Source organism: Rattus norvegicus, chromosome 5 (assembly GCF_021556685.1).
Source record: "Rattus norvegicus strain SHRSP/BbbUtx chromosome 5, alternate assembly SHRSP_T2T, whole genome shotgun sequence".
Taxonomy (NCBI): domain Eukaryota; kingdom Metazoa; phylum Chordata; class Mammalia; order Rodentia; family Muridae; genus Rattus; species Rattus norvegicus.
This window is the reverse complement of record NC_141538.1, coordinates 120,799,455-120,823,040: the sequence shown is the minus strand read 5'-3', so window position 1 is coordinate 120,823,040 and position 23,586 is coordinate 120,799,455. Positions and strand designations below refer to the sequence as shown.

The window sequence follows — 23,586 nt, the reverse complement described above, 5'->3', positions numbered from 1 at the left end:
CCCTTTGGGCTCTCAAAGTCTGAACCACCAACCAAAGAACATACACAGGGACCTAGGCCTCCCTACACATATGTAGCAGATGTGCAGCTTGGTCTTTATGTAGGTCCCGAACTGGAGCAGGAGCTATCCCAAAAGCTGTTGCCTGAATATGAGATATGTTCTTCCAGCTGGACTGCCTTGTCTGGCCTCAGTGGGAAAGGATGCACCTAGCTTCACAGAGACTTGATGTACCAGGGTTGGGGGATACCCAGGGGCTCCCCTACTCAATCAGAGAAAAAGAGGAGGGGCATGGAATGAAGGATTATAGGAAGGAGTGACAGGGATGGGGGAAGCAGTAAGCAGAATATAAAGTGAATAAGTAAAAATAATAAATAAATAAATAAATAAATAAATAAATAAATAAATAAATAAAGGCTACAGATCTGAACAGAGAGTTTTTAAAAGAAGAAATAAAATGGCTAACAAGAACCTCAAAAGTGTTCAATATCCATAGCAATTAGAGAAATGCAAATTAAAACTATTTTGAGATTTCATCTTAACCCCAGTAAGAATGCCTAAACTCATGAAAACAAGTTCTGGCAAGAGAGTTTCATTCTCTGCTGGCGAGATTACAAACTGCTATAGCCATTGTGGAAATCAAGATGGTGACTCCTCAGAAAGCTAAAACCTATCATATGACCCCACTACAACCAAATAATCTGATATTCTACTGCAGAAATACTTGTTCATAAATGTTCATTGCTGTTCTAGTCACAAGAACCAAGAAATGAAAGCAACCTAGATGCCCTCCAACTGATGAATGGATAATAAAAATGTGTTACATATAAACAATGGAGTTCTATTCTAAAGAGCAATGGAATCACAGCAATCTCAGGTATGGATGGAACTAGAAAACAGGCTAAAGAATATACAGAATGAGGGACCCCCGAGTCAGAAAGACAAATACTGCATGTTCTCTCTAACTTGTGAATCCTAGCTCTGGGACTTTGAATGAGTTTATAACCTGAAACCACAGAATCCAGAAAAGTAGAAAGGGATCATGGGAAATGAGGGGAGAAGGAGTTCTAGAGAGGGGACTCATAAGACATAGGTTCTAGGAAGGGCAGAAGGGGAACTGGGAGGGAACTTAACTGGAGAGGAAGGTGGGTAACAGAGAAGAGGGAGGAAGGAGAGATGGGTTTCCCAACTAGAATTCAAACATTCAGAGAATGCGCTTGTATCTAATTGAACCACAAGGCTTATCATTTGGTTAGATGCAAGACAGAAAGTATGTCCCCAAGTCAGAGTCTACAAGCATTTCAGAAAGCTCTCGCTACTAGGAGCATGAAATGAAATTAGTCATGCTGGGTGCTTAGTGCAGTGCCCTGGGAAAGTGACAAAAACTTGGCAGATACTGCCTCTACTATTGCCACATGCCAGGAACTGTCCTTCCAACCCACATACAAGACAAACACAGAGCTTAGCCACAACCACCTACTGTCTGGAGGGAGACAGAAAAAAAAAAAGAACCCTCAGTCCCGAGAGGCCAGAGAACTCCCTTGTTGTCACCCAAGGGACTTTTAGGGGATTCTCTCCTACCCTGCCCAATCTAGTCTTCTTAACAAAGGCAGAGCATGGTGCCTGCCAGCACAGGTAGCATGATCCGGTGTGGATTTCCTGTGTGTGACTAGCCAGGTAAGTCTAAACTTCTTCATCTGGGGATTTCAAAGCCTCTGAGATGTGTCCTACCCCATCTCCCAAAGTATTCCCCATTTCTAGTCTACACAAGAGGCAGCCAGCTCTCCAAGGCTTTGGCCATTTTTATTTATTATTATTACTTTATTTTTGAGACATCATCTATGTAGCCTAGACCGGATTCAAACACATGCTCCGCTCCTCTTGCCTCATCTCCTGAGTGCGGGTTAAAAATTGTGAATCACCACTGTGAGGATCACTGCATGTCTCACCTAATCCCTTCTGTCTTTAGAGCCCAGTTCAAGTCCAGCCTTCATCAGGAAGCCCATGATAAAGCTCATGGAATTATATTTAATTCTTCAACTATTTTATCTGGCAGTACCTAAAAACATCGAATGTGGATGTGCAGAGTACCGGGGTCTATGAACAGACCAGCAGCTTAGGGGCAAAGGCTGGATCCTTAAGTATTCCACAGGGGTCAGCTTGGTCATGCAGCCACTCTTATTTGGCTAAGAGTGGCCATGTAGCAGTTTCCTTTCGAAAGAAAGGCAAGCTGTTCTTATTCAAAGAATGAACGCCGGAGATGTACTCAATGGTGATGTGCTTGTCTAGCATGTGCAGGGGTCTGATCTCTCAAACTACAAAACAACTCCACCACACCAATAACAAAAGACCAAAACTAGAGACAGGGCAGCCACTGAACCAGCAAACCTAGTTGGTTTCCTTTACCTTCCTAAGTCAAATTCCTTGCACTCGGCTAGAGCTGCCCAGTGCCAGTCAGGTAGCAGGCTGTAACCCTATTAAGAGCTGTGGAACAGCGACAGAACTCCTTTTATGCTGACCTCTAGGGAAGGGCACCCAGCCTGGCTACAGGGAGAGCTCATCACTCTGACGCAGCATTTTTATCACAAAGGATGTCTACCATTCCTGTATGCTCTGTTAACCCACTGGGAATGGGGGAACCCACTGGAGAACTCATCAGAGGCTTTCTTTCAGATCTCTTCAAAGAAGTCCTGTCATCTGCCAATGTGATCTTTCTTAATGTTGTACAGATGGCAGGCTAATCCATCTTCAGATGATCTAATTGCATCAAACTTTCATGAAACATTTTGTAGAGTTGTGATGTCTTAATTGTGGGGTGAGTGCTAAGTGTCTTCAAGAGTACTGAGCCAAGCACTCCTATTCAGCCAAGCATCCCACGACCCCTCCTGGAGCCAAGCATTCTCATTTAAGCCAAGCACTCCCACTGAAGTGGAGAATTTCCAGTGGAAACATTCAGGAGGGGAACTGGGAGGTGGGAGTGAAAAGACTCAGCAAGTCCAGTTTTTAGGGCCCAGTGTTGATAAACATCCAGTTCTGTTTCAACTTACTGGTTTACAGTTTCCACAAGGGCTTGTGGAGCGTCTCCTGTGCCTCAGAAGTATCAAAGGTCCATTTCCCATAAAGAGAATAGGAACAGCACAGGGTAGTGGAGAGGGAAGGACCATCAGAGGAGGGCTTCGGGAACCTGGCTGGCCGAGACTCCAAGCAAGTAGTCTGTTCTGTGGCTCTCTCTCTTAGCCCAGAAAGCTTTACAAGCCTTGAACACACAGAGTCACCTACAGGAAATGCGTTGAGTCATATGGGTGCCAGCCTGAGGTGGGGACCTGATCTTCAGCTTCTGGAGTCAGGAAGAAGGCACACATAAGCTAGTGAGGTCAGTGCAAAGAGCACTGGCTCTTTAATTCCATGGTTCCTTGAAATGTTGCCAGTGTTGCTTCCTCAGCAGGAATACTCTGAGTCTTCTGAGTTTGCATTTGGGACAGCCTGGACTTTCGGTGGAAGCCAGACAGTAGCCATTTGAGATCTGGGCTTGGATCATTTCTGACTCCTAGGTGGACACCACACCCCAAGTCCCTCCATCCGCTAGCTATGCCAAGAGAATATTTAGAGACTAGGCCACAAATGCAGTGCCACAACCCCCAAGATTCATGGTATGAGAGGTACAGGTCACCCTGGCCCCATTCCTTGGCAGGCCTAGGGGACCTAACAATGCTGTTTGTTTGTTTAACAAAGATATTTACATTGGCCCCTGTTTATAATATCCCCCTTGTTTTCACCTTCACAGTCGCTATGCCTCATTGGGTGGGGCAGAGCAGGAGCACAGGTTCTGAGCACTGAGCTACTTGATTTCACCTTGGGGTCCCTGGTGATTCTAAAAATTGGCAGGGATGGCTCAGGCTCTTCATCAGAAACCATTTCCTGAAGAATGGTCATATTTCCTTGGCAAGCCAGGATACTGGAGAACCTCTCTGACCCAATTCCAGCAATGCAAAGAGAAGCCACAGAAAGCAAAGCCTACCAGGAGGGGAAATGAAAACCTCCTTGAAAGGCGTGTTGTGGACCAGCCTTTCAAGACCAGTGGATGATGCTGTGGACTAGGGTCCTGGCTCAGTGGATGATGGTGTGGACCAGGGTCCTGGCTCAGTGGATGATAAATTGGTATCATTCAGCTGAACAATCCTTGAGTCAATACTATGACTGTGAAGAAAGACACCAAGAAGAAGAAGAAGAAGAAGAAGAAGAAGAAGAAGAAGAAGAAGAAGAAGAAGAAGAAGAAGAAGAAGAAGAAGAAGAAGAAGGAAGAAGGAGGAGGAGGAGGAAGAGGAGGAGGAGGAGGAGGAGGAGGAGGAGGAGGAGGAGGAGAAGAAGAAGAAGAAGAAGAAGAAGAAGAAGAAGAAGAAGAAGAAGAAGAAGAAGAAGAAGAAGAAGAAGAAGAAAGACACCTTCTCCACTCTTAGATGTGGTGTGGCTTTGTCCTTGACCTTGACCTTGACCTTGACCCAGGGCTTAGTTATTAACCCACTGCCCTCCTTGCAGGGGGAGGAAGAGAGCACGAAGATTACAAATGAAAGGTCCTGTGTCAAGAGCTAGGTGGTGAACAGTGTGGCAGGAGAGAGGGGGAAGGGCAGTGTATTCAGACTGGGTTCTGTCACGCAATGGAAGAGAACTCCTTCTGACTGACCCACCATGGACATTTGTATTGTTTCAAGACTAGGCAAACCCAGAGACAGAAAGCCCCTTAGAGTTGTGAGAAGAGGGGAGAGTCTACTTAATGGAGTGAAAACATGATAGGTAAATCTTGCTTGTCAACAAGCTATGTCCTGGGAACTAGTGAAAATGACACATGTTATGTGTATTAGCTATAATAATGAGAATGATAATAAAATAAGGAGGATTTCTCTCAACAACCAGATAACATCACTTAGAACAACAGTCTGGCTCCTTAGCAGTGCTGACTCCAAGTGCATGTACTAGACTGTACCTGCCCACCGTCAGAAACCCTTCAGGATCTGCTGGCTGGGCCAGTAGACTATTTTGAAATGAACCTTCATCTAAAAGAATAACATTTTACTTTGCAATTCCATGTGTTTCTCTTTGCAAATTACTTCTTTTCAATCTGAATGGTCATCCAAGCAATTATATATGCCTGTGTGTTCCTACGTACACACATGTGCACACATAAACACACATGAATGCAATCACACATCACCCAACCACACATATACACACACATATGTTGCACACATATCTATGTTTAACTCAGGTGGAAATGGAGCTTGATAAATTCTGCTCTGAAATCCTCTCAGGCCAACCACTTCTGTTTTCTGAATGTCTATTTTTAGCCAGGACAGAAAGCTGATTGAAACACGTACTCTTCTGGAGAAGTTATGAGTTCTGTAATGTTTTAGCTAAGGGAATCTCTGAGGTACAAAACTGTATCGGGGGAAAAAAAAGTCTGGAATAAAGTATGCCAAATAATTCATGATGAGTGTCAACTGAGTAGGGCCACACACGTAAACCTTGTATGCTGTGTTTAAAGAAAATAAAAGCTAAACTTAAAAAATAACAAAGTGGATAACACTGAAGAAATGTTTCCAGCAACAACACAAGTAGTTGTATTTCCTAGCAGCAGTTAAAAAAGAATGAAATTGATCATCTGAAACCAGAATTAAATGCCCCAGAGGAAAGGCATTTGTATACAACTTCTAATATAATCTGGGCATGTAAGTTTAAACGGTTTTAGGAACGCTTTGGAGAACAGAGTTGCATGCAACCTGGGTTGGCCTTGGATTTGCTCTGTGCTGAAGATGACTTCACAGTCCCCATCTCAGGCATGCTGGGCTTGCAGGCATTTTCAGACACACTGGGGATAGAGCCCAGACCTTCAGGCACAGCCTACAACTTGAGCATGGACAAAGGCATATTAAAATAGATAAAGTGAAGAAGAAGAATCCTATTATACTCATACATAGGCTATTAAGTTTTTCTTACAAAATCAAAGGTCAGCTGATACAAAATCCGAAAAATTGTGGGTACTTTTCTTCAGATGGGACATGAAATATTAGAGAAATTGGCATGTTAGTGTTTTGGGTTACATTTTCACCAGGAAGAGATTCCAAATTCATAAGAAATGTCAACTTGAGCTTATAGAGTGGGCACTGCTTCATTTTTTACATCTATTAAAGAATTCCAGTTTGTATGATAAAAAATAATTAAACTCTGGTTCATAATACTCTAGCCACTCAGTGAAAATCCAGAGTTAGTGGGATTTAATAACACCGTATCTAATCAACAACAATGGCTCTCTTATTGTTTTGGTCTACTTTAGGATAGGTACTAAAAATATCTGGTCTCGAGAACTTGTGGGAGCAGTTGAGCAATGTCTGGTTTGACTTAAGGCCGACCCCATGAGAGGGAACTTTTGTCCAACACTGCTTGGGAAACCAAGAACCAGAGGCTCGAATGCCCAGAGACCTAGGGTCAAACCAAACATTACTGACCTTGGGACTTTAATGAAAGAGGAAGGACATTATAACCTAGCAAGGCACATGCAGAATAGGTGTGTAACTGTGGCCTTTTCTAATACACATCTACAGTTGCTGCATTATACATTCATAATTGGAATTCTTCTGTGGATATTGTGACTGACAGTACTTTGTGAACTGATTTGAAGAATGTTTTATTGATATTGATAAATTGGATGCTGCTTTTTAATTTTTGCATTATACCTTTGAATTTAATATAAATGATATTAAGTTGCTAGATTTAGCAAATTATTTAATTTGGATAGACATAGTTGGGAAATTAATAAATTGTGTTTCAAAGTAAATTCTTAAAAAAATAAGGAATCAGTTAATCGGTGTGTACAGGAATGTTAAACAGTGATTTGTCAGTCAACTTGGTTACTAGAAGACTTTGTATTTGAAGTGATTTGACAATATAGATCTATGTTTTTATTAGTTAATCTTATTAAACCCAATGACACTAATTATTTATGTTAAAATTTAGCATCAAAATTGTGTTGCCAATATAAAATATACTTTGGACATTGAAGATTTATAAAAAAAGGTAAATTATAAATTATTAATTATATTATTAAATTATTAATTATAAAATAGTACAGTAACTCAAAGACAAATTCCTGCCATTGGGGACAGAATTTCCCTAGGAATAATTAAGTAGCTATCATGGCTCAGTCATTAATCATCTTTCAATGTATAGCTACATCAGATATATATATATATATATGTATAATATATTACATATTACTGTGTATATGTGTGATACATTACATATTAGCTTATATATATTAGTGTGTGTATGCAACTTATTAAGGAATAATTGGTAAGTCAAACTTACATTTGTTCAGTTTTAGAAAAATGAATAGAGGGTAGAGCCATTGGAAATTGGACATGAAAATATTAAGCCTGCTATTGATGTGATTGAAGACTGACTCATGATAACTACTCAATTATTCTAGTGCACTTCTATCCCCAGTGGCAAGAAGTTGCATTGTCCAAGTTCTAGGAGTAGGTTCCCAACTTATATAAAAGCAAAGCCAACAGTGCTGGCCTGACCTATTACAAATTAAATGTTAGAAGCAGTGACCACTGCCAATCACACAGACTATTTGTAGTAAAGATAAAGTGATATAATATATATATATATTTATATATATATATATATCTCCTACTAATGATACTCTGTAGAAGTGTATAGTTTGTGGTAAAAAGTATTAGCTGTTTGACATTAGTAACAAGGAATAGATTTATGATTTTCAGGTGGCTTGAGGGAAATCTTGGTGTTTCAATGATTACGGTGTACTCTAAAGCCAAAATGAGCCTCTGTGAACTGCTCTAAATGAGACCTCAGATATGAACTAACACTGGCCCTCTTAGAATTCAGGTCCCTCCCATCCATGCCAATGGAATTTGAGACCTGCCGAGAAACTGTGACCCAGTTTGGGAAGGACAAAAGGTTCTCATTCAGGATCTCTGAGTATCTTCCATTATACATTTATCTCCTGTTATTCCTAGCATGTACCTCCTTGCCTACATTTAAATTGCTTAATGAATATATAAAAAATCATTGGAGAATTTTGAGTTCCTTCTGTAAAATGCTTAAGATGATCAAATACCTAGTTCCTATAAGCATTCTTGATTACTTCCTTCAGCAAGGAGAGGGAATGCAATAGTGTAATGTCTGCAACCCACGTTTACATCTATGCAATAAGGGTGGCTAATGGCTGTCCCAGGATTTCACAAAGCCACATATGATAGTTAATCTTGTAAACTTAACTGAATTGAGAATCAGCATGGAAACACTCCTCTGAGTTTGTCCAGAAATGCATTTTCTAGGACTAACTGAGGAGGGAAGACTCACCCTGAACAAAGGAGCTGTTATCCCAGGGGCTGGCATCTTGGACTAAACACAAAGAAAGCAGGGAGTTGAGCACCAGCGTTCATCTCTTTCTATCACTTGGTTGCTGATGCAAGGTGATCAAATCTTCCGATTCTTGGATCACACCGCCAGTGCCAGGGTGGGCTGTAATCTCTCAAACTATAATCCAAAATAAACCCTTTCCCCTTAAAGTTGCTTTTTGTCAGGTATTTTTGTCACAGCAACATGGCCTATCTTTTGTAGTTTCATACAGATGCTTTTGTGTAGGTGGTTGGCCAAGAGTGGAGCTCTATCTTGGCATAGAGCAGGACTTGGTGTCTACCCCACCTGCCAAATACTGTCATGGGAGTCATAGGAAGAAAACGTCTATGGCTTTCTTGTTTTTAGGCTTGTTTTCTAGATGTCTCTTCAGAATATAAGGGTATGATCTTGAGGGCCATTTTTCTATAAATCTTTCTTACTGACTCAGTGTAACTGAATAGGGTCTTCTTTAGAATGATCAGAATGGATGTTCATGACAGAACAGATAACTACTGACACTTCAGAGCAGAGAAAAATGACCTGGGAGCTGATGGCACATAATTCAGAATCTTGATGAGATTTTATAGTAAGAGAGGAAATAATACATTTTCAATTAGTTATCAAATTCAGCTGGAAGAAAACTTAGAAGACATTGAACTCCAGTTCTTCAGTTGTTTAAAAAAAAAAAAAAAAAAAAAAAAAAAAACAAGCTTAGGGGCCAAAGACGTTGTTTTCTGTCTGATGTCCCCGGTGAGTGAATGACCTGGAAAGGCTAGAACCAGGTACCTGTTCTTTCTGTGCTTGTTTCTCAAAGTGTCTGAGCCAGTGGCATCACAACCCTAAAAGTCTGTGAGAAATGCGGGAGCATCCACTGTTCAACGTAAGACAAACTTGCTGAGCAGTCTCTGCACACTAAGTACTATGTGAGGTGTGGAGACAATCACAATATGTCACATGTAATGCAAGAAACAAGAAGCTCAGCTTGGTGGACAGACTTCCAGAAAATATCTGCCTAGAAGGCGAGGACCTATCTTCTCTTTTTGGATATGTCAGTCTTCACAAATGTCATCTGAATGGGAAATTTCCACACCCTGCTCATAACACAGAGGCTGCTGAGTGACAAGGGTTCGTTGACACAGAAGAGCTTGGCTTCTTAACCTTCTGTATACTTGGGCCTGACCTCTAGGGTTGAAAATCCTTCCTGTCCAATTTCCCCATATTCCCACCATCTGCCCTTGCTCTGGGGGCTGCAAAGCCGAAGATGATTTTGATGCGGACGACGTGTTTAGCTGGCTTCACTGGTATGCTGTTCCTCTGTGTTTGGCCTAGCTGCTGAGTGACGCCCTAGTCTCCTCTCTACAGGACATCACATCTTCCAACTGCCTAAGTAGCTGTGTTGAAAGATCTTCTTGAGTTTATCTTGGGTTGAAAGTTATATTATCACTTCTTGGGCTGGGCCAGCACCCAGCTTTACTTTTGCACTATGCCTAAGACTTGGAAACAGATAAAAGAGGAGGAAAAAAAATCAGAAAAAGCTACTTGAATTTTTTGTTGTTGTTGTTGTTGCTGAAAGGGATTTTAGCCAAGAGCTGATGAGAGAAAGGGAAATAAAGGTTTTAACGTCTCTGGCTTCGGGTCACAGCAGGGAAGAGTGTCTACAGGAGGTTTTAGGCTGCAAAGAAGGGGTAACCTCTTTGTTCAAACAGTAGTGATGACAGTGATAATGTTAGCCAGGATTATTCAGCTCCTAATATGTGCCAGGTTGTAACACCTCTGACATGGAAAGCATTTTATTAGTTAATCTAATTTTTAACATCCTTGTGGCATCGATACTGTGTTGGTTTTAAGTTTTATGTCAACTTGATACAAGATCGAGGCTTTTGGAAAGAGGAAATGTCAACCAAGAAAACCCTTCTGTAAGATTTGCCTATAGGCATCTTCTTGATTAATGTAGGAGGCCTAGTCCATGGTGAGCAGTGCCAACCCTGAGTAGGTGGTCCTGAGTTATATAATAAAGAAGGCTGAACAAGCCATGAGAAGCAAGCCAGTGAACAACATCCCTCCACAATCTCTGGTTCAGTTCCTGGCCCCACATTTCTGTCTTGAGTTCCAGCCCTAATTTTCATCAGTGTTGGAGGGTGGCCTGAGAGCTGTAAGCTGAGTGACCACTTTCCTTCCCTAGTTGTCTTTGCTCATGGTGTTTTAGCACAGCAACAGAAACCCTAGTATGATGAATACTTTTCAATTAACTCAGTCTTTAAACAGACAGAATGGAATAAGACCCCAGAGGATGAAAGAAATGGAAGACATACACCTTCAACTCAGAGAATGCCAATTATATATAGCAAATGCCATGTTAGGGTTGCTCATGTGTTAGGTGAGAGGGTAAAGAGAAAGCACAAAAGCTGAACTTGGCTAGGCTCTGAACCCTGTGCTGTTTTTAACTTACCCTGGTCTCTGCTCCAACATACTTTGTAGCATTGGTTCTAGACTTTCCTAATACTGAGACCCCTTAATAACATTCCTCATGTTGTGGTGACTCCCAACCACAAAATTATTTTGCTGACACGCCATAACTATAATTTTGCTATTGTTATAAATCATAGTGTAAATATATGATATGCAGGATATCTGATATGCAAACCTCAAATGAGTTGAGAACCACTGCTTTATAACCTTATCAAACACAGACGCTGGAGAAGGCAGGGTGGATCTGGAGTATCTCCAAAGCGCATTTCCAGACAATTGTCATGACTTGACCCATTGGAAACTCTCTGGAAAAGTCCCATTCACAAGCATGCCTTCATTGATCAGTATATAATTTCACAGTGGCAAAGTCCCATGACACAAGTTCCCATGACAAAGTCCCAGCAGGGCCACAAAGCTCAAATCTTTTTATTTAGATGTCCTTTGACTTCTGAACATAGGGAGAGAGAGACTTTGCATGAGAGGAGCTGTATGTATACTCAGGAAAGTGAACCTTTATTTCTTCTTTGTGGAACATTATGAAGCCCCACTATAGCAGAACATGAAGCAAAGGCACAAGCATCCACTGTGGGAATGCTGGGGGCAGGCAGTACATTCATGGAGGCCCTTGGCATACAGTAGCAGAATCCCCGCTCTTAGGACCCCTCTGGCTAATCACCTAGGGAGCGTGCTCACAGTGCACTGACTTCTGGACTGCACTGTTAGATAATGAAGGCTGTATACACTTAGTCCAGGAAATTGTCAGAACAAATGACAATGACACCATGCAGTAATGTCACAAGGGAGGCAAGCTGATATCCAGAACAGCCACATTACATCATTACACTATTTAAGTTAAAAAAAAAGACAAAGCAATGCTAGGCTAGCTGCTCTGAGAAAATGACACGAGTTACTAAAATCAAGAATGAAACCAAGGATGCCATTACTAATGTCACAGAAATGAAAAGAACAACTTGGGGATAATAATACAATCAACTATGTGCCAACAACCTGAAAAATCTAAACAGAAGGGACAAACTTCAAGGAAGACACAGACTATCCAAAGTGACTAGGAAGAAAAAATTAAATGGATCCATAACAAGTAAAGAAGTTGAACTAGAAATTTTAAAACTTTTCAAATGGATTTCATGGTGAATTATATCAACATCTGCATGAATGAGCAGAATTCCCGCATAGGTTTCCAAATATTTCCCAATTCATTTAAAGAGTTTAGTATTAGTTAATATCATAACTATGTGAAGAGATCACAAGAAAGCTAGAGATTAATGCCCTTTATAAATACAGAAAGCAAAACCCTCAATAAAATGCTAGCGAACAGAACAGAAGGGGCAGATGGGGTGGCTCAGCAGATAAAGGTGTGTGATCCGCAGGACCCACATGGAGAAGAAGGAGACCGATTCCTGCATTGTCCTCTGACTGCCATTTGTACACTTCTCCCAAAAGTACACTTAAAAGAATGTAGGCAAATGGAATCTAGTAACATACATGAGGGACTTGGATATCATGACCAAGTGGAAAAGGGTTCTGTGAATGACAGTTTGATCAATCAATGAAATACAGCACAGTAGTGAGAGAAGAACTAACAAAAATCCCACGATCATCTCAATGGACACAAGAATTATTTGGCACAGCCCAGTATCTTCACATAATGAAAACCAGACATTAAAAGAGGAATAAAAAAACGCAATATTTTCTCATCCTGATACAGGGCATCTCTATTCAAAACAAAACAAAACCATGGCTTGCATCAAATTCAATGGCGACAGACTGAAAAGGAGAGGCTCTGTCTGACACCTCATCACTTCTACTTGACAGTGTATGGTGAGTCCAGATAAGGCCAGTGGGTGAGAGATGGAAATAAAAGGCATCCATGAGGAGGCGGAAGAAGCAACACAGAATTGCAGATATCATCTTATAGATGGAAAGTCTTAGGGAACACACACACACACACACGCACGCACATACACACAGACATATACACACATTTAGAAATACATGCACATACATACAGTCATACACACACAGATATAAATAGACACACATATACATACACAGCACAAGGTACAGACATAGACACACTAGAGCTATGGAACAAGGTCTATAGGAACATAGAATCAGTTTATAGAAATGAACTGTTAGATATAAGAGCAAAATGAATAATATGAAATTAATCCAATACCATAGTATTAATATAAAAATAACTAACTACTTAAAATACTTTTCTTTCTAAAAGGGAAGGTAGACTTATACAATGAAGTCTTAAAAACTATGTAGAGAAATTAAATAAATGGAATATACCATCATGTTCACAGAACAGAAGATTTAATATTGTCTACATGGGAGTACTACCCAAATCAATTGAAAGTTGGTAGATTCAATGTACTTATCAAAATCCCACATGGTTCTCGTCACTATGAATAAGATTAATTCTTAGATATGCCTGGAAATGGAAATACACAGAACACAGGGGACGTAGTCACTGAAAAAAGGTCGTCCCTGAAGCTGTGATAGCCAAGTGTTATTTATCAAGTTGGCAAAGTACGGTTGTTAATGACTCAGTCAAGCACTAGTGTAGCTGTTGCTGCTCTGACGGTGCTTACTGATTGACTGTAGGGTTGTCCGTGGTATTTGAGTGAGCCTGGCCCAGTGAGTTTTAGAGCCTGTAAGAGCAGAACCTGAGAACAGCAGCGTGAGGAGCAGCTTGAGTTCATCCTAGCACTTCACTCCATAGATTGTGGACTTGCTAGTCCATAGTCACATAAGCCAATTTTCTGCAATATATCATTCATCTATCTATCTATCTATCTATCTATCTATCTATCTATCTATCTATCTATCTATCTATCTACCTATAATGTATGCACTGTTTCTGTTATCTGCTGAAACAGTTCTGAAATGAAATCAGTACTGACTGTCTCAGAGAATTCACTTCCTGACTCCAAAACTCATTACAAACCTGTAGTAAAGTAGATTCCATGGAATTGACATAGGCAAGAAGCCTATCTGTGGGGTAGATTTCCAGAAAAAAACACATACATTTATTTCAGTTGCCTTTAAGAGAGGTCCAGCACAATACAAAGGGTAAAGAATTGCCTTTTCAACAAGAAAAGAGTGTTGTGATTATCGGAACAGATATGCAGAATGACTCTATATTCTTGCAAGAATCAACTCAAAATGGACCAAACCTTAAATGTAAGATCTAAAACTAGGGGTTGGAGAGATGGGTCAGCTCTACCAGAGGATCAGAGTTCAAGTCCCAGCACCTACATGGCAGCTTACGGCTGTCTGTAAATCTAGTTCCAGGAAGCCGTCACATTTCACACAGAAAACACCAGTGTTCATAAAGTAAAAATAAATACATTTTTAAATCTAAAACTGTATGTTAACACTACGTGAAGAAAAGATACAAGAAAAATAATGTTATGAGCCTCTGTTTCTCAATAGTATAAACAAGCAAGCCTGAGAGCGTATTATACTTTGTAAAACAATTTTTTAGAATGTACTTAAAAAAAACACTACCAAGAAAACATGAGAACAATGTACAGAAGGCCAGAAACATTTGAAATCACACATTTAAGAAGGGTACATACAGAGACTATATTTTTTTTAAAAAATTGTAAACAAAGAATAAAAGAATAATAGTCTCAAATAGTGTACAAAGAATTTGAACAGGTATTTCTCAAAGACAGAAAAACATCCAAAAATTACACAAAAGACAAGTAATACATTATTAGGAAATGCAAATTAAAGCCCAGTAAAGGACTATAGCCACTAGGATGGCTGAGTTGGACAGTGGGCAGTTAGACAGATGATTGACAGATGGATACATAGATGATATATATGTATATACATAGATATAGATATACATAGATAAAGATAAAGATATAGATATACACATAGATAAAGATTTGAGCCTGGAAGCAGGTGTCAGAGAGCACCCAAATCCCTTTGCTTTGCTTGCTTGTTAGTATAGCATGATTACAATTCCTTTGGGAAAGAGCTTTGCCACTCTGCCAAAATTTAAACACATGACCTTTATGTATCCCAAGAATTACAGTTACAGGTATGCACCCAAGAAGCTGAGAGCACACTTCCCCAAAGCCTTGTACATGGCATTATGCTGAATGGACAAAAGTCAGAAGCGACCCAAATGTCCAACAAAGAATAAATAAATAAGATGTGATGTAACCGCACAGTGGAATATTATTCAGTCATAAGAACTATGGAGAACTGGATGCTATGATGTGGTTAAACCCCACTTTAGCTATTCTGCTAAAAGTCAAATAACCCTAACACCAAAGCACAGATACCATGTGGTGGTAATGAGGGCTGCACAACTCTGACTATGCTAACACAGAGTTGTACACTTTAAGGTACTCAACACAATGGTTACATAGAAAGAGAGGAGGGAAAGCAGGAACCCACCCTAAGCCCGCACTAAAACAAATGAACAAACAAGCAAAAATAAATTTATTAACAGTGAAGAGTTCACACGGGTCCCTCTGTGCCTTGAGATTCAGCACTCCAGCCTGGCATGGTATAAACAGAACCTTAAATGTTGGTCATGAGATCAATGTGGTTCTGGTCCCAGGGAACACTTCTCCACCAGTGACAGTGATGGGAAGTGTGAGGGCTGTGAGTGTTGTGCTTCTGTGAGGACGGGAGGCACTGCTTTACAAAGGGGAAGGACAACAGTGTCAGAAGCCTTTCAGTAAGAGAGAAAAGAAATCAGTCACCTCGCCACAGCTTGGCACCTCTCAGCTTGGCTGTCATATCTTTTTGCACACCAAACAGCATTTTGAATATTACCAAGCATCTATAGTTTTTCATTATATTCCGATCATTACTTTTGGAAATTCTCATATCTTAGAGGAATAGTCTTAGTCGGCATTCCACATGGCTGATCAAGATTCTGCAATCACTATTAAGAGTTATCTGATGAGCTGCGACCTCACCACAAATTGGAATAAGGATGCTCCATCCCACAGAACCACAGAAGGCAGTCTGAGATGGTGAGTGGATCTTTACAAGAGTCAAGTCAAGCAACACTGTGGACTAGCCCAGGGCTACCATGGCTTTTACAAACAGAGGCCATTTGGAGAACTTTGCAGGGAGAACGCCATGCAAGCAGCAAGCTCAGGCTGAAGTAGTGCATCCGTGAGCCAGTGCATGTCATCAAGTGCTGGGGAGCTCCGGGAGAATACAGAAATCCTCCCTTCCATGCTTAGAATGAGCCAACACTACAGATGTCTTGATATTGGAGTTGTAACTTCCAGAGCTACGTGATACTGTTTTAATGTCTCAACTATGCAGTTTATGTCACTTGGTTACAGGAAACATATACTATTCATCGTTCTTTAGAGGGCAAACCTAAAATGTTCATTTCAAATATGCTCCATGAAGCTGGCAGCAGCCTCTTATATTTTTTCTGTGTCTTGATTGCATCAGAAGTCACACCAAGTGACTGATTTACACTGTCTAGATTCCTAAATTCACTCTTGGACTCTCAATGACACTTTTGCCCAGGTGCATCTCTGTCCACTGATAAGTGACATGTGACCACATGCTTCACTTCATGCATGCTCAGGTACTGCATAATTGAAGGCTGAAGTGGTTGATGAGATTATAAAATTGGTAGCATATTCTATAATGATTGGCTATTAGATATGATTCCATGTCTATGCCTGCACATGGTACACAAAATTCTTACCTTGTCTCCAAAGTTAAGCCCTATGTGAAATAAGTCCATGTAGAACAGTGGAGGAAAAATAATTTTATAGACTGAGCATAAAATCATACAAAATTATATATGTTTGTAACCCATGAGCAGAATACTCAGCCACACAAAATAATGATTAAAACAGTAAATTATGATAGTCCAGACTTTCAACTGTAAACTTAATCTTGCACACACATTTTTTAGGAGGGGTACGAAGGTGTATTTGTCAGTGTGGGTAGATGGAGTATTATTATCACTTGGCAGTTTTAATGGCTTGATTTATACCTTTGAAACCCTAAGACAGTATGAAGCCTTCATTATGTTCATGCTCCAGAACCCGTGCTGCCAGGGTGGGTTAGGGTCTAGCAAAAATAGCAGAGCTCAAGCCTGAGGTTATAAACAGAGTCGTGCAAAAATCTCAAACTTGTTCCAAGTGTCAGGCAAACAACCGTCCTGAAGCCTTTCTGTTCAAACCTGAGTAGCTGGTCCCTCAGGAGAACGGACTGGAGCCCTTCTGGGACACAGGCTCCGGGCTCTTCCTGGGTCCTACCTCCTGCCTCTCACTCTTCTGATGGTCTAGAGGTTAGGTTGGTGCCTTGGATGCTCTATTTACTTTATTTTTAGTGACTCTGACTGTGATACTTATAAATAAACTAGTGAACTGAATGCCACTTACAGTTTGGGAAAAAGCACAATTTCAAAAGAGGCCATCCATATTGTCCTCAATGCTGTGACATGCCCATGGCTCTTACTTGGTTTATTTCTGACAGCTTCTGCGTTTACCTGCTCACTGGGGACTCTGAGGGCACAGAAAGGAACTACCACCCTGCATTGGAGTTCGTATTAGGAGTTCAGAGATAGAGTAAATGCTGGTAGTTGAGAAAGGAGGCAATGCCTTGGGTTTCTACGGGAAAGAAATAAAGAATACTGGAGTTGGACCTGTGGCTCGGCAGGCAAGAGGGTTTGCTGTATAAACATGAAGGCCTGAGTTCAACTCTTCAGAAGTCATATAAAGGGCCAGCCATGGCTAGGGGTGTCTGGGCCACCAATACTCAGGGCTGGGATAAAGGAGAATTGTTGGGACTTACTGGTCGCCAGCCTAACTCTAGGTTCAGTGAGAGACCCTGTCTCAAAGGAATAAAGCAGAAACTGTTAGAACAGGACGGATCCTTCTGGCTTCTGCACATGCATTTGAACACACTAAATAATCAAACAAAATAAAAATGCCAACTAGGAACTCCAAAATGACGGAGACTGAGCTGGAAAGGGCCCTGTTAAGTTTCGAACTTGAGTTGAGGAGTTTTAGTTAAGTCAGCACAGCATGGCAGCTATACATGGCGTGCTATATTGCTGTCTAAACGTGCTCAGTCAGTAAACATAAAACACAAATGTCTGATGACAACAGTTCCCTTTAGCTGTGGTTCGATGTCTCCAGTGAACATCATTCTCCTCTTCAGGTATACCACCTCACAAAGCTGCTAAATTCTTCTTTGTATAATATTAAACTATGAGATACCGGGTTCACCGGAAAAATGGCCATCCAGAAAAAGCTGACATGCAGAAAGGAGGACACGTCAGCACTTAAAATCCATAGGGATTACAAAGAAGTAACTTTCTCATGCAAAAGCAGCAGGCGGAAAGTCAATAGCCCTGGGCAAGAACAGCAAGAGGGAAAAGTTAGTGAACCACAAAAACCAGCCTGTGACCAGATTATCGGCCACACTAGAAACACAGATTAATAAGAACAAATAACGGACCCATGTGGGAAGCGGTTTTACGGCATATAACAAAAGTTTTAATCTTTGTTTAAATAAGACTTCAAAAGAATTCCATATACAAAGGAATCAGTGAGACAACTTATTAAGAAAGAGAAAAGAAAAGAAAAGTCAGCTTCAAGAGACGCAAGGGTGAGTGGCCAAACTCCCGACTTGTTCTGAGGTCAAGCTGTATTTCAGAGCCCAGCAAGTAGAATGCAATTAGCACTTGGTGATTTTTAGACTCTTACAGTTGCCTTTAACTGGCTGATGAGACAGCAGAGCAGTGTGGCTGAAGGCCAATGTTTATTTTTACCCAGTACCTATTTTATTAATGGGATTGTGGGCCACTGGGCCTCCAGGTACACAGCACTGCACTAAAATGCCCCACTTTGTAATTAAGTGGCACAGAGGGGATTAGAGCAAGCTAAGTGGTTACTTTTCAGCCTGGTGTGGTCCAGGCCAGGCGCGCTGAGGCTCTCACAGCAGACCTGGTGATTTCTACCTCCGAATATGGGGTTGGGGGTTTCCCTGCGAAGCAAGAGTTTGAATAAATGAGTCTTTCTCTCCAAATAAAAATATACATGAAGGGGGGGGAGCTCTCCTCAAGTAGATGTTTCTAGAGTGAAAGATGAGAATCCCTCAGGCAGAATAATAAACGCATCAACAATAGCATCATTTAAAGAAATGGAATCCTTAGCCCCCTTTATCAAGGGACTTGGAAGGAATCTAACTTCCAGGGGACTCTCAATCCAAGATGGGGCTCTCCCTCCTCTTTGTGAGTTAGAACTTCAGCTGCCGAGTTCTTTGAAAGGAATAAAAAAAAAATAAAGTGATCAGCCAGTGTTGCCCTGCGCCATAATTCAAAGCATCAGAAATGCTTGTAGAATGTAAAACAGACCCTGTTAGCAGGAGGAAAAAAAAATCCCTAAGCCAGCCATTCTATCAGTTTCTGTTTGATTTGACCAAATCCACTGTTGCCACTAACTGTTAGATTCATTTAAAAATAGTAAATGTAGGAAGAGCTCTGCTTTGATCAGTCAGATTCATGATTGCCAGGCTGGAGATTACTGCCAGGGCTGGTCTCCTGTGGGGCTTCACATCAGAGAGAAGGCAACGGCATCTGGAAGCACAGTGTTCCAGCCTGAGCATAGGAGAGCATTGCCTCTGCCCAGAAAGCTGCAGAGAAATGCTAAGAAATGACAGACAGAGCATGGTGATATGGAGTACTTACGAGGATCCTGGGCTTGCAGTTGGAGGAGGTCCTAAAGAGAACAATAAAAGAAAATAGTCTGGGTAACTGGAGGCTGAGGGAGAGTGTATCCACCAAGGACAATGGATGTTGCCACCCTTAGTGAATTTTCTTGGATTCACTAATTTGCCATTAGTTTCCCCTGCCCACCTCTGTGAATCAAAGAACACCACTGAGAAGAGCCCATCTCCCACAGCACAGGGTCTAAAAAATACTCATGAATAGAGTAGCCCCTGCCCCTCTAGGAGGCTTAGTGACTGCATGTGCAAAGGTATAAACATTTCCAACCCTCTTGACTAGGGGTACCTGTGCTAAGAACTAGATGCCACAAGGCTTTGGGGGAGGGGAAGTGACATCACAGAGAAGTGGCTTCTAGTCCTCCTCTGCTGTCTTAGAATTAGGTTACTCTGACCATAGTAGTTCCCCACTGGGTAAGTTACTTATTTCAAACTAAATACAATGGCACCAAATACAATGTCGGTCTCAGTAAGTGTCTTCATGGACTCTGGTGGTCCCGATGCAATGCACCAACGGCCTGTGGCCAAACCAGTTGAAGGCTGCTTACCAAACTTGACAAACAGGACTCCAGTGGTAGAAACCACTTTCTTGCCACTTGTTGCCACACACTGGAAGTAACCAGTGTCTGTGGTGTCGAGGTTTCTGATCCGCAGCCGAGAGCCATAGTTGGTGGCCCGGAAGGAGATTCTACGCGGTTCTTGAACCACAGGTGCGTCATTCTTGAACCAGCGGATATTGGGAGGTGGATTCCCAGACACTTTGCAGTGCAGTTCTGCAGTCTGGCCCAGGGATGTTGTGATGTTATTCATAGGTTCATCAAGGGTTAAGTAAGAATCTGTGGACAAGAAAGGAAGAGGCAATGAGAGGGGCACGCAGCTGAAGAGCACCCCTACTCCAGGGTGTCCCTGGGATCACAACAAGATGGACCAGTACATGGACATAGACAAGGGATAGACAAGGGGCTACACGTCCTGAGATCTCATGGCTTCTAATCCACCCCACAGAGCTCAATGCTGGGACAGAAGAGTGTGGCTGACCAGAATATAAGACCCAAGTGTTCACCGGAGTACATTTCAGTCATGGATAGCCCGCCATCCTCTCTCAGACAAGGGAAGAAAACGTTTTTGAGTTTCAGATTGTAAACAATGTTTCTTATTGAAAATAATAATAATACGGTAAAAAAGGAGGAGGAAAATAGAGACAAAGGACCAAAAAAAAAAATTCAGTTCAATTAGAATCTTTCCACCTCTATGTGAGACATTCACAATCTCTGACAAACCTGTTTGTTTATCTTGGATAAGAAAGAAAGACTCCAACTCTGGACAAAACAAGAGCAACACAGTTATTTCCATGTCACACAACACAAGATCAGGAAGTGTACCCCAAACCTTCTTATTGATCGTATAAAAAGCTCAGGGGGACAGATCACTACCAGACAAAGGGGTAATGGGCACTTTCCTAATATCTCTGATGTGAGCCAGAATAAACCATGTTATGTAATCCATCCATCCATCTGTCTGTCCATCCATCCATCTACCTGTCCGTCTGTCTGTCCATCCGTCCATCCATCTGCTCATCCGTCCATCTATCCATCTGTCCATCCATCCGTCCGTCCATCCATCCATCTGTCCATCCATCCATCTGTCCATCCATCCATCCATCCATTCATCATTCATTCATCTGCCACCTACTTACCTAATCTATCCATCACATATCAATTCAGTAATTTTAACTTTACTTTCTGGGTAACACACCGAACTGAAACGGTCCCACAAGTACTGACAAATGTCTACACCTGTGTAACCAGTATCCCATCCAGAGAGAACATCAACACCCCAGAAACTGTTCCCAAATCCTTTGTAGTTGGTCCCAGCTCCCAAACCTTGCCTCCCAGTCCTCCCCTAGGCAACTGCTGTTCTGATTTGTATCATCACAGAAGCAATCTTGCTGATGCCAGGCCTTCACATCAGTGGACTGATAAGGGAACTACATTTGCATCTGACTTCGTTTGGGATCTGTGACATTAAAATTTGTAATGAAGTAAGTTTTCTTTAAGTTTGCTCTTCAATAGGATTTAGAAAACAATAAATAGGCAACAATAAATATTGTAAAATTCAGTTACAGAAAATACATGGTTTTAAAATTCTAAGTTCAATATTTGAGGACTGCCGTTCATCTATATGACTTTCCTTAGGTTTCACTGTCCGTGAGTACCCATTCTGTGGTTATTCCCTGACAGACAGTCTCTCTTCTGTCTGTCCTTCCCTAGTCCTTATAGAATTCTGTTATGAACATAACGGTCACTGCCATCTTCATTAGAGCAGGATGATTACCCACAAGAGAGTCTCAAGCTTAGGGTCAAAGAAGAAGGGAACAGAGAGGATCCTTAGACATTCCCCTGAGATTGCAGCCACCTCTCCACATACCATGGTTAAGCCTTGATACCGGGCCCTAGATGAATGTGTAAATTTAAATTACTGCCTGTGGCCAGCAGCTACTACTAGGTTGGACACCACAGAACACAGTAAATTTGTTGAATTTAATGGAATTTTATTGGGAAGTAACGTTTTGTTTCTTGAGATATTTAACTGGCTAATTTAATTACCCCAAAAGCCTATAAAAGGGACTCATAAAAATAAATGATTATTTTTCTAAAAGTCTACACAGGAAGATTTGGGCAGCGTGTGCTGCTAAAGTCTCTGCAGCCTCAAGGGGCCACAGTGGCCACCTGAATGACTTTTTATCACATGTGAAGTGGGACAAAGCTCAGCACTGGCTCTCGCTCCAATCACATACTTTTCATCTCTGGCTGGCTCCTTTCTCCCACAGGATCAGGAGTCCATCAGGGACTGCTAGGGCATTGTTTTTTTACATGCATATTCTGATCTCTATCTTGAAGCATGTTTCTCGGAGCTGTCTATAAGTTATGTATCAATTCATCCATCCTTGGCCCGTGGGTGTGACTGTGGCTGGGTATAGGCACATGTGTTCCTAAGCTGTCTGAGAGATGCCCAGAAGGCAGAAAGGACTAATTAACAGCTCCATGGGGTACCATGGCTTAACACCCTCTGTGGATTATGGTACACTTGTTATAGACAGAAACTTGGAAAGGCAACCATATGATGCCCATATAAGCCTAGCAGCCGATACTTTAGTGGGTTCTGGAATTCAACTGGCTGGGTGTGAATACTCAGGTGTTCACCGCGCTCCCACGCTTATCTGTACAACCTAGGGCAAGATACTTAAGCTCTCTGTACCTTGGTGTGACTAACTACAAAATCAAACAGTAAATAGGGACCTACCTGGAAAGCTGTTAAGGGAAGATTAAAATTAAGTTGAGTGACACACGGGCACTGCTTAAGTCAGGGTTTGCTGAAACCCAAGAATCGAAATGTTAACCTATGGTGTTGGTTTGGGTTCTATGACAGTGACTTTGGTGAGAGGATTTTCAGGTTACACAGATCTTCCCTTTCTCTACCTCCACTAGACCTGTAGCATCTGGGTAAGAACTAGGAAAGACATATTCACCACAGTTTACATTGAAGAAGAGGAAATATGAACCAGAGGGTAGATGACTAGACTCTTGTTCATACAGTTGGCTTCCCAGTGTACCAGTAGTCATGGCCTTAAAGCTTCAGGCCTTGCCAACACTACATGAAGTCCAATGGCAGCAGGCACAGACTGTAGTAAGGTCTGCATGCCAGGGATTTGCTGCAGTGTTCCCTGTATCTCTTTAAGGAAGGAACATGATCACCCCCTTCCTGGGGAGAAATCTAGGGTCACAGAAGTCAACTGACTTGACCAAGGCTTACTGCCATACTGGGCACAAGTCCTACCCCTCAAACTCCTTCTCTTATCCCTTCTACTCCATGATCTGCATGAACAGCAGAGCCCACTGATGCTAGACACATACATTCTTGGTTGGCCAAGCCTTTCCT

The 23,586-nt window shown here is 41.6% G+C and overlaps 1 protein-coding gene across 1 annotated transcript in view; it reads right to left on the bottom strand.

Moving 5' to 3' along the window:
• Positions 1-23,586, bottom strand: part of Ror1 (receptor tyrosine kinase-like orphan receptor 1) — a 344,289-nt gene that overhangs the window by 91,103 nt on the left and 229,600 nt on the right. Inside the window, 2 exon segments of the mRNA NM_001108671.1 lie at positions 19,613-19,643; positions 20,196-20,483. Coding sequence (NP_001102141.1) covers positions 19,613-19,643; positions 20,196-20,483 — 319 coding nt within the window.